Below are 14,862 nucleotides of genomic sequence, written 5' to 3' on the forward strand. Positions count from 1 at the left end.
AGCCAAACAAAACTCAATATTTATGGCCCTGATTCTGTAGTTTACAGAAACACCCCAAATGTGGTCGTAAACCGCTGTACGGGCACACGGCTGGACTGGTTTTTTGACACCATGTCCCAATTGAAGCCTCCCTGATGCACCCCTAGAGTAGAAACTCCAAAAAAGTGACCCCATTTTAGAAACTACGGGATAGGGTGGCAGTTTTGTTGGTACTATTTTAGGGTACATATGATTTTTGGTTGCTCTATATTACACTTTTTGTGAGGCAAGGTAACAAGAAATAGCTGTTTTGGCACCGTTTTTATTTTTTGTTATTTACAACATTCATCTGACAGGTTAGATCATGTGATATTTTTATAGAGCATGTTATTACGGACACGGCGATACCTAATATGTATACTTTTTTTTATTTATGTAATTTGTACACAATTATTTCATTTTTGAAACATAAAAAATCATGTTTTAGTGTTTCCATAGTCTGAGAGCCATAGTTTTTTCAGTTTTTGGGCGATTATCTTGGGTAGGGTATGATTTTTGCGGGATGAGATAACGGTTCGATTGGCACTATTTTAGGGTGCGTATGACTTTTTGATCGCTTGCTATTACACTTTTTGTGATGTAAGGTGACAAAAAATAGCTTTTTTTACACAGTTTTTTTTTTTTTACGGTATTCACCTGAGGGGTTAGGTCATGTGATATTTTTATAGAGCAGGTTATTACGGACGCGGCGATACCTAATATGTATGCTTTTTTTTATTTATGTAATTTTTACACAATTATTTCATTTTTGAAACATAAAAAATCATGTTTTAGTGTTTCCATAGTCTGAGAGCCATAGTTTTTTCAGTTTTTGGGCGATTATCTTGGGTAGGGTATGATTTTTGCGGGATGAGATAACGGTTCGATTGGCACTATTTTAGGGTGCGTATGACTTTTTGATTGCTTGCTATTACACTTTTTGTGATGTAAGGTGACAAAAAATTGCTTTTTTTACACTTTTTTTTAATGGTATTCACCTGAGGGGTTAGGTCATGTGATATTTTTATAGAGCAGGTTATTACGGATGCGGCGATACCTAATATGTATACTTATTTTTTATTTATGTAAGTTTTACACAATTATTTCATTTTTGAAACAAAAACAAATTATGTTTTAGTGTCTCAATATTCTGAGAGCCACAGTTTTTTCAGTTTTTGGGCAGTTTTTGCGGGATGAGATGACGGTTTGATTGGCACTATTTTGGGGTGCATATGACTTTTTGATCGCTTGCTATTACACTTTTTGTGATGTAAGGTGACCAAAAAATGGCTTTTTTTACACCGTTTTTATTTTTTTACGGTGTTCACCTGAGGGGTTAGGTCATGTGATATTTTATAGAGCAGGTTATTACGGACGCGGCGATATGTAATATATATACATTTTTTTATTTACTTAAGTTTTACACAATAACAGCTTTTTTAAAACCCAAAAAATTATGTTTTAGTGTCTCCATATTCTGAGCCATAGTTTTTTTTTTTTTTGGGCGATTGTCTTAGGTAGGGGCTCATTTTTTGCGGGATGAGGTGACGGTTAGATTGGTACTATTTTGGTGGGCATACGCCTTATTGATCGCTTGCTGTTGTACTTTTTGTGATGTAAGGTGACAGTTTTTATTTTTTACGGTGTTCATCTGAGGGGTTAGGTCATGTGATATGTTTATAGAGCCGATATGGATGCGGTAATACCTAATATGTCAACAATTTTTTCCCCCTAATTTTTACCAATTTTTTTTACTTTATTTGGGGAAAATGACGTTTTTGTTTATTTTTACTTGAAACTTTTAATTTTTTGGGGGGAAAACTTTATTTTTTCAACTTTTTTTTCACTTTATTTTTTGTCCCACTTTGGGACTTCAACTTTTGGGGGTCTAATCCCCTTTACAATGCATTCCAATACTTCTGTATTGGAGTGCATTGGCTGTATGAGTAATACTGTGTGTATTACTCATTCAGCTTCCGGCCTCTGAGATCCAGAGGGCTGGATCTCACAGGCTCGTCGCAGGAAGGCAGCGCCGATGCCTAAGGAAGGCATCGCGCTGCCTTCCATGCCATCGGGTCCCCCCTACAGCCGCACGGGGACCCAATGGCACCGCCGCAACATGTAAAAGCCGCAAACCGCAGGTCTGAATTAACCTGTGGTTTGGGCGATCGCCGACACGGGGGGGGGGTCACAGGACCCCCCCCCCCCGCGCATTGTCCCCGGGTGCCTGCTCAATGATTTGTTCCGATCACTGCCCGCCAGGCAGCGGTGATCGGAACTACACAGGACGTACTGGTACGTCATGTGTCCTTAAGTACCGGGACATCATGCCGTACCGGTACGTCATGTGTCCGGAACAGGTTAAATAAAACTACAAAAAAATAAATTCTAAAGCCCTATGTGTCACATAAAAAATTGCTGCAAAAATTATTTTGGTAGCTCAACAAATAAGATAGTTACAGCTGTTTGAACCATTCGCGCTAAATCACAAAAAAGTGTCTGGTCTTTTCAAGCCTCGTCATTAAAGGGTTAACCAATGAGCACCTTTCCCACTAGTAAGTTAAAGTGCTTACTGGTTACTGCAGGGCTCCTATAACTGGGGGCAGGAGGCGGTAATAGCCAGTGACCACCGTCCTCTGCAGTAAAGGAAAGTGCTTACTGGTTAAGTGCTTACTGGTTATTGCAGGGCTCCTATAACTGGGGGCAGGAGGCGGTAATAGCCAGTGACCAGCGTCCTCTGCAGTAAAGGAAAGTGCTTACTGGTTATTGCAGGGCTCCTATAACTGGGGGCAGGAGGCGGTAATAGCCAGTGACCAGCGTCCTCTGCAGTAAAGGAAAGTGCTTACTGGTTATTGCAGGGCTCCTATAACTGGGGGCAGGAGGCGGTAATAGCCAGTGACCAGCGTCCTCTGCAGTAAAGGAAAGTACTTACTGGTTATTGCAGGGCTGCTATAACTGGGGGCAGGAGGCGGTAATAACCAGTGACCACCGTCCTCTGCAGTGAAGGAAAACGCTGATTTATGAATAGGAGGCAGGATGGAAGGAAATGTCGCCACTTTTCCTGTAAAAATTATTTTTAACAAGTTCCTGCAGCATGGTCCTTCTGCTGCTCCGGTCTTCTGCGCTGGCCCCACCGCCTCATTGTTCTGTTTACACCAGGCAGTGCATGGCCATGGTCACATTCACCTCTCCAGCCAATGACTGGCTTCAGCAGTGACATGCTGCTTATGGCCACGTCACCGCTGAAGCCAGTCATTGGCTGGAGAGGTGCATGTGACCATGGCCATGCACTGCCTGGTGTAAAGATGTACGATTATCGGCAGCACATCTCCCTGTGTAATCAGGAATGTGCTTCCAATAATCAATAGAACTAAATGATTATCGCAAATTAGCGCCTATCGACATTTATTTTATTTGAGGCCCATTGAAATAGAGCGATGTGACAATGCGGCTCCCAGACCAAAAAAGGTTGTGCGCCGCTGCTCTAAAGGAACAACTTTTAGCAAATGAGGCAGTGGAAATATGGCCCAAGGGTCACTGAAAGGGGATTAGGTGAAAACCCTTCTGTCCTGTGTGGGGGGCCCGGTTTAATCTTTGCTATGGGGCCCTTACTTCTCTATATACGCCACTGGCTGCGGATTTTGTCCTTTGCATGAAATCTGATTCAAATTAGCAGCATTTCTGCAACTAAATCTGTTCCAAAAAATTTGGCGCCGGTTTTTCTGCTTTCGGAGTTCCAGCAGCAACACTTCAGATTTTCTTTTGCATTGTTTCCGTGACACGTGAATGTATTCGAACAAAAAGCGCCATCCACAGATTTGTTATGCAAAACAAAAAGAAAGAAAAAAACCCACAAAAAAAGTCATGCAGTATGGAAAAAAATGTGATTGCCTTTTAATGGTACACCAGAGCCAAATCATATGTATAGGGGCCCTAGAGGGGTTTTCCAATATTACAATATTGAGGGGCTACCCCTATTAGATTGGTGGGAGTCCGACTCTTGGCTAGGGCTGAAACCAGCAACTCAACCCAAAAAAAAATTGTTGATGCAAATTTTTTGCATCGGGGATTCGTTAATACCATGTAAACACGGATCAAGAGTGAAGCGCTTGCTATCACTCACGCTCCGTGGTCACGAGCACCATGCTGCCCTGGATCCTGACGCACACACATCGTCAGGACATAGGGCATGTAAGCGCGCTCTATGACTTGATGCTGTGTGACGTCAGGACAGTGCAGCGCGTGAAGAATGGAAGAGCTGTGGAGCGTTAGCAGCGCCCCTACAGGAAAGGTAAGTATTTGATTTTACTGGCGCTGCAGCTGGGCACTGATGGCTAGGCGGGGGAACTGATGGCATGGGGAAGTTCATGGCAGTGGGGGGAGCTGATGGCACTGGGGGAGCTAATGACACTGGGGGGGAGGGGCTGATGGCACTGGGGGAGGGGCTGATGGCACTAGGGAGCTGATGACACAAGGGGGAGCTGATGGCACGTGGGGAGCTGATGGCACTGGGGGGAGCTGGTGGCACAAGGGAGGAGGAACTGATCGCATAAGAGAGGGGGAACTGATAGCATTGGGGGGAGCTGATGGAACTGGGGGGAGGAACTGAAGGCACAAGGGAGGGGGAACTGAAGGCACAAGGGAGGGGGAGCTGATGGCACAAGGGAAGAGGAACTGAAGGCACAAGGGAGGGGGAACTGATGGCATAAGGGAGGGGGAACTGATGGCATAAGGGAGGGGGAACTGATAGCATTGGGGGGGAGCTGATGGCACTGGGGGGAGCTGGTGGCACAAGGGAGGAGGAACTGAAGGCACAAGGGAGGGGGAGCTGATGGCACTGGGGGGAGCTGGTGGCAAAAGGGAGGAGGAACTGATGGCACAAGGGAGGGGGAACTGATAGCATTGGGGGGAGCTGGTGGCACAAGGGAGGAGGAACTGAAGGCACAAGGGAGGGGGAACTGATAGCATGGGGGGAGCTGGTGGCACTGGAGGAGGAACTGATGGCACTGGAGGGGGAACTGATAGCATTGGGGGGACTGATGGTGCTGGAGACTGATGGCTGGGGGGGAGGGGATGAGTTTTTATAGAAAACTTAGTTTTAATTAGTTTTTCCTTATTAGAAAAAAAAATCACAAATTGGGCTGATGTTAAAAAGTACTGTGGCCGCGCTACTCTCTCCGCAGCCGAGAGTCGGACCCCCACTGATATATTAGCAATGTCCTATAGTAGCAATTGATTCTGCTGACCCTCAGGCTAAGTTCACACGGCAAAATTTATGGCAAAAATCAGTAGCAGATTACTAGCTGAAAACAGGTGTTTTTTTTGGTGGCAGATCTCTAATTTGATGGTGAATTTAGATGCTTACAAGCGTTTTAAAAGAGGATTTGGTTGAGGATTTGGAAGTGTTTAGAAGAAGATTTAGAAAAGGTTTTTTTATTCAGCCCTTGAGATTTAATTAAGAAGCATTTTGGTGGCGGAAACGCCACTACAAACCCGTGTAAAACCGCTAGCGTCTTTTTCTGTTCCTCAATGACTTCAATACAAAATCCTCTATCAATCCGCTTCTAAGAAGTAACATACTACCTCAGAAGCGGATCTCAATTTAGCGGCGGAGAAAAAAACTTCGCCATGCGCACATTTTTTCCACTGAAGTCAATGAAAAGCTAATGATGGCGGATTTTTCGTGAAATCTGCAGCAGAAACCTGAGGTTATTTTGTCATGCAGCATCGCATCTGACCGTGAATTAACCCCCGGAAACTGCACCAAGATCCAAGAAGGGTGATGCCATTTTTTTTATTCCCCTGCGGCATGGCTTTATAAACGGCAAAATCGGTGTCGTATGGTGCGCATTTTCTATTGAAAACAACCAGGGCGGACAGTGACGAATTCAACAGGCCTGGTGTGAATAATACAGTATGCAGCCTATAAAGTCTGCCTGTGGCCGCTGTGCCCTATGGACGCTTTTCTGAGGCGTAATGGGGGTCATTTATCAAACTGGTGTAAAGTAGAACTGGCCTGAGTTGCCCATAGCAACCAATGAGATCCCACCTTTCATTTTGGATAGCTCTTTTGGAAAATGAAAGGAACGATCTGATTGGTTGCTATGGGCAACTAAGCCAGTTCTACCAGTTTGATAAATGACCCCCCATAGTGTCTAGCTTCTCACTGTGATACATCTGGGCCTGTACATTTTAGCAGTTTCCCTATCTTCTCGCCGCCCTGCCTCCCTGTTTATAATATTTTCGCCCTCCCGCACCGCTTCTGCTCTCTGGCGCGGCCGCCAACCAGCAGATTTCCCAGCCGTCAGGAAGTGGAGGAGAGGCGCGCGCGTGCCGGAGGAGGACACAGAACCGGGGGCAGCAGAGGACGGGCTGGAGGACGGAGGCGGCTGGTAATTACCGGGGGCATGCCAATCCCAGGGGCACACACACAGGCAGTGACTGACACCTTCTCTGCGTCTGAAGTTTATCTTTGCAAACAAACTTTCCTTCCTGTCACACCTGGAGGCTGCAGCCTCTCCTCTGTCTCTGCCTGCACTGGTCGTAATGCTAGGGATGTAGCAGAGGGGACTTTGTTGTTTGGCACAACCAGTACTTGTGCAATCCCATTGCGCCACTCTGCAAAAAGCCAGTTCAGCTCTGCTACATCTCTTAAAGGTCCATGTGAGGGTGCCACCACGGTTGCGTTTATTTTTATTTTTTACTACGATGGTATTGCCCTTTAAATGCGAGCCCAAGTTCAAAGACGCCCAAAATAATCAGGGGTGTGAGGAATGTTGAGGGTCTGTTCACACGTGGATTCCGTGTTTGCATTCCATCCCCGCTAAATTAAACGGGGAAACCGTAAATGTTAATTCACATGGCGCTTTCTTTTCCGCTTGCGGTTTTTAAAAACTGTGCCGTGAAAAAAAAAAAAGAAAAAAAGTGACGTCTCCATTCTTGACACAGAATCCACCGGCAGAGTTCCTATAGAAAACCGCAGCGTGTTCTGTATTCTTCGCTTTTCACGCAGCTCTGGTGCCGTAGAAGTGAATAGGTCTTCAGTGAAAAGCGCATCGTAATAATCCGGATCAAATGCAGTTTTTACTGATGGTTGCTAGGAGTGAATAGCTCATCAAAACTGATCGCACCCGCGCGTAAAAAAAACTGAAACGCTGAACGCAATTGCAGATAAAACTGACCGAACTTGCTTGGGAAATCGTGCGAGTTTCACTGAACGCATCCCGAGAGAGTTCGTAACGCTAGTGTGAAAGTACCCTAAGGGCGCGTTCACATCACCGCTTTGTTTTCTGTTCCTCTGATCCATTAGATCAGGAATCAGCAACCTGCGGCGCTCCAGCTGTTCTGAAACTACAACTCCCAGAATCCTCCTTTCACTTCTGTGGGAGTTACAAGAATAGGCGAGTAAGTTTGCATGCTGGGAGTTGTAGTTTCACAACAGCTGGAGTCCCGAAGGTTGCTGATCCCTGCATTAGATGAACAGAAAAAATAAATAAATGGATCGGTAATTTTTTAGAAGAGGAAACAAACATGCACACGATGCAGATTTTTTTCCGGACACGATTTTAAAATCCGCGGCATGCCAGTTTATTTTATCTTTCCTGACCGGATGCAAATCCGCACTAATTGATGCGGATTGACTGCACGGATTTCCCTGCGAACGCCTGCAGATTTCAGTGCGGCTTGTCCGCACATAAATCCTGCACGTGTGCGTTTACCCTCAGGCCACCTGAACACGTTGTGGAATACGATGTTTTTCCGGGCGGTTTCACGTGCGGAAAAACCACAGCGTAGTACATTTCACAGATCTCATGTAGATTCTTTTCCTGTGGAAATTGGTCTGCAGTGCGGGTTTCAAAATTGGCTGTGGACTTCACACTTTTACAATGAAGGGCGGGATCTGCGGCAAAACCGCGTATAATCCGCACCAAAAACCGCTGTTAGAAATTGTGTGTGTTCTCCGGCACCCGTGTGCAGGTGGCCTAAACGGGAGAGATCAGGGATCACCATGTGAGCAGACGACGCCAGTAAGGCTAGGTCTACACGGCGACATTTGTCGCACGACAATTTTTATAATGATAGTCTATGGTGTCGCACCGCGACATGCTGCGACGCGACAGTCGCAAAAAATCCATTTGAAAGGGATTTTTCTGCGACTGTGGCGTCGCAGCGTGTCTCAGTGCGACACCATAGACTATCATTATAAAAATTGTCGCGCAACACTAGTGCGACATCAGTGTCGCAGTGTAGTCGTGCCCTATGTGTCGTCATGTAGACCTAGCCTAAGGCCTCTTTTACACGAGCGTGACGGATTGGCTCCGGATGCGTTCAGTGAAACTCGCACCATTTTGCAAGCAAGTTCAGTCCGTTTTGTCTGCGATTGCGTTCAGTTGTTCAGTTTTTTTTCTTTGCGAATGCAATGCGTTTACAAACAACATCTCTTAGCAACCGTCAGTGAAAAACGCATTGCGTTCGCATTTGCTTGCGGATGCAATACGTTTTTCACTGAATCCCCGTTCGCTTTTATCGGGCCAGGGCTGCGTGAAAAGCGCAGAATATAGAACATGCTGCGTTTTTCACGCAATGCAGAACTGATGCGTTAAAAAAAACGCTCATGTACACAGACCCATTGAAATGAAGGGGTCAGGATTCAGTGCGGGTGCTAGGCGTTCACGTCACGCATTGCACCCGCGCGGGAAAACTCGCTCGTGTGAAAGGGGCCTAATCCGTGCGGAGCGGAGGGATGTCAGCAGCAGATCTGCTTCCGCTGTGATCAGTAGGAATCACTTAGAAAGTTTGGCAGCCGTCTCATTATCCTTTCTTCTTGGGACGTGTCCAGCTCCACCTCATTGTGAAATCTGAGAAGTCGCTTAAATATGTTGTGTCATCAGAAAAGCGAAACCATGAGAGCAGCCACTTGATGACGAGTGCAGACCGGAGCGCAGGTGGTTATTTTCTGGGTATTGTGTGTATCCTCTGTATGCTGCAGTCTATCCATCATCTCCAAGGACTCTCACAGGTAAGTGGATTGCTGGGAGACCAGGCTGCAAGTGTCCATGTTTCCTTCAGAAACTGGTGGCTTCATGAAGGCCCCTGCAGATATTGGGGCTTTTTCTTGCGAGCCATACATACAAGTGCAACATGTGGATTTCTGCACAACATGTTTGCAGTGTGTGAACCTATCCTTAAAGGCCCCTTGCAGACGAGCGTTCCTCCCGCAGCGAGTCCGCATCGCAGCACCCGGCCTGACCTCCCAGCACTGACCGGATTCACATAGCATTATACTGATTATGATGCTATGTAACCCTTAGGGCTGTTTCACACGAGCGGATGCCGTGCGTGACATCCGCTCCGTGAATGACAGCCAAGACCCGATGCAGACTGCAGAGGCACAAGCATTAACATGATTGATAATGCTCCGTGCCTCTCTGCGATCTCTTTACTACGAAATCACAGTGACAACTTTATCTCACTATCTTGCAAAGGGGGGCAGCCGCGCATTCATTTCTGTGGGGCTGACGAAAATAGTCGAGTGCTGGCTCCATAGTAATGAATGGGAGCGGTGGCTGCGCAAGCGCGGTGTGCTCCCATTCACTAGTATGGGGAGAGCGCTTGGTGGTGGTCGGACCCGGGGAAACCAAGGGTCCTCCAGCCACCACCTTCCCCACTCCGTTATCGATATAGGTGCGGGTCCCCACACCTATCAGACAATGGGGGCATCATGTCCTAGCGATTTGCCCCCATTGTCTCAGGTGGGATTACCCCTTTAATACCTTTTTGCATTACAGTTCAGTTTCACGTGTTGACCTGGTTTCAGTCCATATGATTGCTACACGTAGAATGCGGTTACTCATATGTTTCCAGCCACACCCTGGAGTTGTAAGCCCAGTAAATTCAGGGTGGAGGTCCAAGACACCGGCAGAGAGCGCACATAGAAAAGGTAGAAAATGTGTCATGAAATGTGTGTAAATGGGTTGTGACGGATCCTTCTCCTATTGCAGTTCCCCCAGCATTGAACCGATGTCGGATCTTCATTGCTGTTGCTTGGGCGAGCTTCAATGTAATTTGTGATTTAAAGGGGTTATCCAATACTATAAAAGGCACCCCCATACGCCGGGCCCCTCACAAAGAATATACTTACCTGGTTCCCCGCTCCTGGTCCCCGCACCGCCGCTGCTGCTTCTCCCCGTGCACGGATGAAAACATCTGGTGTCGGGGGGGGGGGGGGGGGAGCCAATGACAGGCGGTGATGGGGACGAGCCTCCTTAGCGGCTCGGCATAAGGGGGAGCCATTTATAGTATTGGTTAACCCCTTTAATGTGGCATTTCTCATCCTTACGCCACCTAGTGGTTTACTTTAGATCAATATTTTGATGCAAAATTGTGGTGCAAAAGGCGTTCCCTCATCTGAAACCTTGGTGGCATATCTCTTTTGGGACCCTCACCCATCTCCAGAACAGGACTCCCGAAATGAGCGGAGAACAGCCCCCCTCCATTCATTTCTATAGGAGTTCCCCAAAAAATCAGTCCTATAGAAGTGAATAGAGCGGTTGCGCAGTACACTCCCAATTAATTTCAAATGGACCTTCCAAAAATTGCCGATCACACTCGCTCAGCTTTTTTCGGAACTCCCGTAGAAATGAACGGACAGCACACTGCACATGCGAGGAGTGCTCTCTTTCACTTTCAGGGGCCCGTTTTAGAGATGAGTGTGTTATGTTATGTTATGTTACTAAGTCCTTGTATAGCGCTCTAGAGGAACTCAATCCGGAGACCTATCCGGTGGCATGTCCTAACGATATGCCATCAAAGTCTCAGATGAAACAACCCCTTTAAGAATCCTTTAAGCAAATGTTCCTCAACCTGTGGCTCTCCGGCGGTTGCAAATCTGCAAGTACCATCGTGCCCTCATAGACATGCTCCCTTTTGTAGAAACTATTCAAAACTGTCTAGCAAGGCAATTTGCGCCGTAAATCTAGCACGTTTAAAAAAATAAAAATATAAAAATAAATCAACCAACCTGATTTCACACCAAACACTGAGGCTTATAATAGGCTGACACTTACTGCTCTGCAGAGATCACTTCTCAGTAGTCATCTCATTATCATCATAGGCAGGATTACTGTGACTTTAAATTAAAGGGGCTTATGCATATAGCTGCATGTCAATCCAGCTTAAATATGTTTTTTTTTCCGGAAAATAAATATTAATAACCTATCATTAGGGTAGGTGATTAATATCTGATCGCGGGGGCCGTCTCCCGGCACCTCTACTGATCAGCGGGTCAAAGGGACCACTGTGCTTGGGTTAATGCGGCGGTCTCTTCCTCTGCCTGGGACATTGCATACGTCGGTCACGTAACATTTGTGCAGTTCAGTCCCATTCAGGAGATTTTTTAAAATTTTTATTTGACCACACTCCCTTTTTAATCCCGGTGACCCCCTTTTAACATTTTGATCTTTTTGCTTCTTGTATTTCCAGGTGTCATGTGTCGATAATATCTTCTTACCGTGTGGGGACCATGCAGTGCCATGGATCTGTGTCCCGTCTGGGGGTCCTTAGGCGAAGTAATCTTCTTCTCCATGAGAAATGGTTGCTCTCTGTCCGGGCCGTCAGTGGACGCCATAGGTGTCACTCCGTTCTTAGTAAAGACACTTTCAGGTAAGGACCTCCATGCGGTGTGTACTGAAATCTCGGAGCTGTGAGACCTGTGCTTAAGGAGTAATAGCTCTGTGTCTTGTAGGGCTGGTCGTCCTGTCTTCCTGCTGTTCAAGCCCCATGGGATGTTTGGCACCTGTACGTCTCAGAGGAGTCAGAGTGGGATAGTAACCGGTAAGGAGCTGCTCAGTCATGTATAAAGGGGTACTCCCATCTCATATCACTAGGATATGCCATCAATGTCAGATAGGTGCGGGTCCCACCTCTGGGACAGGGCGGGAGCTCACTGCGCATGCGGAGCATGCTCGCCATTCACTGCTATAGGAGTTCCGAAACGAGCCAGTCTACTTTCGGAGGTCCCATAGAAATCAATGCGGACACCACTCCATTCATCTCTATGGGACTGCCAGAGATAGCAGAGCCAGAGCTCAGCCATTTTTGGAACTCCTGTGCATGCATGGATGTTCTCCCTTCACTTGGAGATAGGAGCAGCTCACAGAGGTAGGACCTGCACCTATCTGACGTTGATGGCCTACGCTAGAGATACGCCATCCATATCACAGATGGGAGTACCCCTTTAAGTATCATTTTTCAGTTTGCTGCAACGTTGTAATTAACGTATTAAGTTTGCTATATCTGTACAATATATTAGTTACATTTTATCATTTATTACATGGGCATCTCCGGGCGACGAGGGGCCTTGGCACCTTCAGAGCCTAATTAACATATTGAATAAAAGTGTTTTTTAGCGAAAATAAGCGACAGACAGCTATACGGTAAGTAGCATTCCAGTATGGGGACTATAATGCAGATCATGGTGTTAGTGTCCTATAATGGTCAGTTTAGGTGAAAGACTCACTTTAAAGGGCTTCTGTCACCCCACTAAAGTCTTTATTTTTTGGCTACTTATAATCCCTATACTGCAATATATCAATATATAATGCTATTACTCATTTTGGTTCAGTAGTTAATAAAAAAAACAGACTTTTATAATATGTAAATTACCTGTCTACCAGCAAGTAGGGCGGTAACTTGCTGGTAGCAGCCGCATCCTCCTTTCATAAAGATGCCCCCTCCTCATGTTGATTGACAGGGCCAGCGGACGCGCTCGTCCTCTGCTGGCCCTGTCTGCATTCAAAATCTGGCGCCTGCGCCGTACCTGTCTTCAGTCGGCGCAGGCGCATCCGGAACACTTGCCGCAAGGCCGGATCCGGAATTAATGCCCATTGGAAGGCATTGATCCGGATCCGGCCTTAAGCTAAACGTCATTTCGGCGCATTGCCGGAGCCGACATTTAGCTTTTTCAGAGTGGTTACCATGGCTGCCGGGACGCTAAAGTCCTGACAGCCATGGTAAAGTGGAGCGGGGAGCGGGGGAGCAGCATACTTACCGTCCGTGCGGCTCCCCGGGCGCTTCAGAGTGACGTCAGGGCGCCCCAAGCGCATGGATCACGTGATCGCATGGATCACGTCATCCATGCGCATGGGGCGCTCTGACGTCATTCTGGAGCGCCCCGGGAGCCGCACGGACTGTAAGTATACCGCTCCCCTGCTCCCCGCTCCTACTATGGCAACCAGGACTTTAATAGCGTCCTGGTTGCCATAGTAACACTGAAAGCATTTGGAAGACGGTTCCGTCTTCAAATGCTTTCAGTACACTTGCGTTTTTCCGGATCCGGCGGGCACCTCCGGCAACGGAAGTGCATGCCGGATCCCAACAACGCAAGTGTGAAAGAGGCCTTTGAAATGTCTTTTTTTCCTTTTGGTTCATACAGTAGAATGTGAGTCCTTGGACTGGGGTAAAATGTGTGACAGTGGCTCAGTGATAAAATCAGTGGGTGATTATTAACGGTACATAGCTAGATTGTGTGACTGTTACTAGTGTGGTACCACCAGGATCAGTATTGGAGGGGTCACCGTTACTAGTGGTGTACCACAGGGGTTAGTATTGGAGGGGTTACCATTGTTAGTGGGGTACCATAGGGGGCAATATTAGAGGAATCACCATAACTAGTGGGGTATCACAAGTGGCAGTATTGGAGGGGTCACGGTTACTAGTGGGGTACCACAGGAGGCAGTATTAGAGGGGTCACCGTTACTAGTAGGATACCACAGGGGGCAGTATTGGAGGGGTCACAGTTACTAGTAGGGTACCACATGAGGCAGTATTGGAGGGTTCACCGTTACTAGTGGGTTACCACAGGGGAAGTATTGGAGGGGGTCACTATTACTAGTGGGGTACCACAGGGGTCAGTATAGGAGGGGTCACTATTACTAGTGGGGTACTACAGGGGTCAGTATAGAAGGGTTCACTATTACTAGTGGGGTACCACAGGGGGCAGTATTGGAGAGATCACTAGTAGGGTACCACAGGGGTCAGTATTGGAGGGGTCACTGTTATTAGTGGGGTACCACAAGGGTTAGTATAGGAGGGGTCACTATTACTAGTGGGGTACCACAGGGGGCAGTATAGGAGGTGTCGCTATTATTAGTGGGGTACCACATGGGGCAGTATTGGAGAGATCACTAGTAGGGTACCACAGGGGTCAGTATTGGAGGGGTCACTGTTATTAGTGGGGTACCACAAGGGTTAGTATAGGAGGGGTCACTATTACTAGTAGGGTACCACAGGGGTCAGTATTGGACTCTATTCTCTTCAATATAAATCATTAATGATCTTTTGCACAGTAAAATATAAAATAAACTGAAGTGGTTTGTGCCCTCTCCGGGGTGTAGATTACACAGAACCTGCCAGCGCTCACCGCTCAGGGAGACCGAAGTGGTCCTATAGTATATAAGGTCCGTTCTAGTGATATACAGTGTATATAAAAAGTCTACACACCCCTGTTAAAATGTCAGGTTTCTGTGATGTAAAAAAAATTAGACGATAAATCATATCAGAACTTTTTCCACCTTTAATGTGACCTATAAACTGTACAACTCAATTGAAAAACAAACTGAAATCTTTTAGGTAGAGGGAAGAAAAAATATAAAAATAAAATATGGTTGCATCTGTGGAGTCGGTAGATAAATGTTCCGACTCCGACTCCTCAGTTTTATGTACTTCCGACTCCGACCCCGACTCCTCTGTATTAATATGCGAATGTATTTTATACATTCCTTGAGGGAAAGAAACGCAACCTACCACAGGACTACTGGCTGGGAAGCTGCTTTCTCCTTTGTGTGC

At 46.7% G+C, this 14,862-nt stretch overlaps 1 protein-coding gene across 2 annotated transcripts in view; it reads left to right on the plus strand.

Annotated features, from left to right (window-relative positions):
* The first annotated feature begins 6,292 nt into the window (after positions 1-6,292).
* The window catches only part of NLRX1 (NLR family member X1), a 27,351-nt gene continuing 18,781 nt past the window's right edge, over positions 6,293-14,862 (plus strand). Inside the window, exons 1-3 of one of the 2 annotated variants that reach the window (XM_040424948.1) lie at positions 6,293-6,410; positions 11,500-11,679; positions 11,762-11,850. In XM_040424948.1, the coding sequence (XP_040280882.1) occupies positions 11,540-11,679; positions 11,762-11,850 (229 nt within the window). In that variant the 5' untranslated portion in view covers positions 6,293-6,410; positions 11,500-11,539. Of the gene's footprint in view, positions 6,411-8,750; positions 9,038-11,499; positions 11,680-11,761; positions 11,851-14,862 lie in introns of those variants that run through there. The other variant, XM_040424938.1, reaches the window with a different exon arrangement.

The sequence above is a fragment of the Bufo bufo genome, chromosome 1, assembly GCF_905171765.1.
Source record: "Bufo bufo chromosome 1, aBufBuf1.1, whole genome shotgun sequence".
Classification (NCBI taxonomy): Eukaryota; Metazoa; Chordata; class Amphibia; order Anura; family Bufonidae; genus Bufo; species Bufo bufo.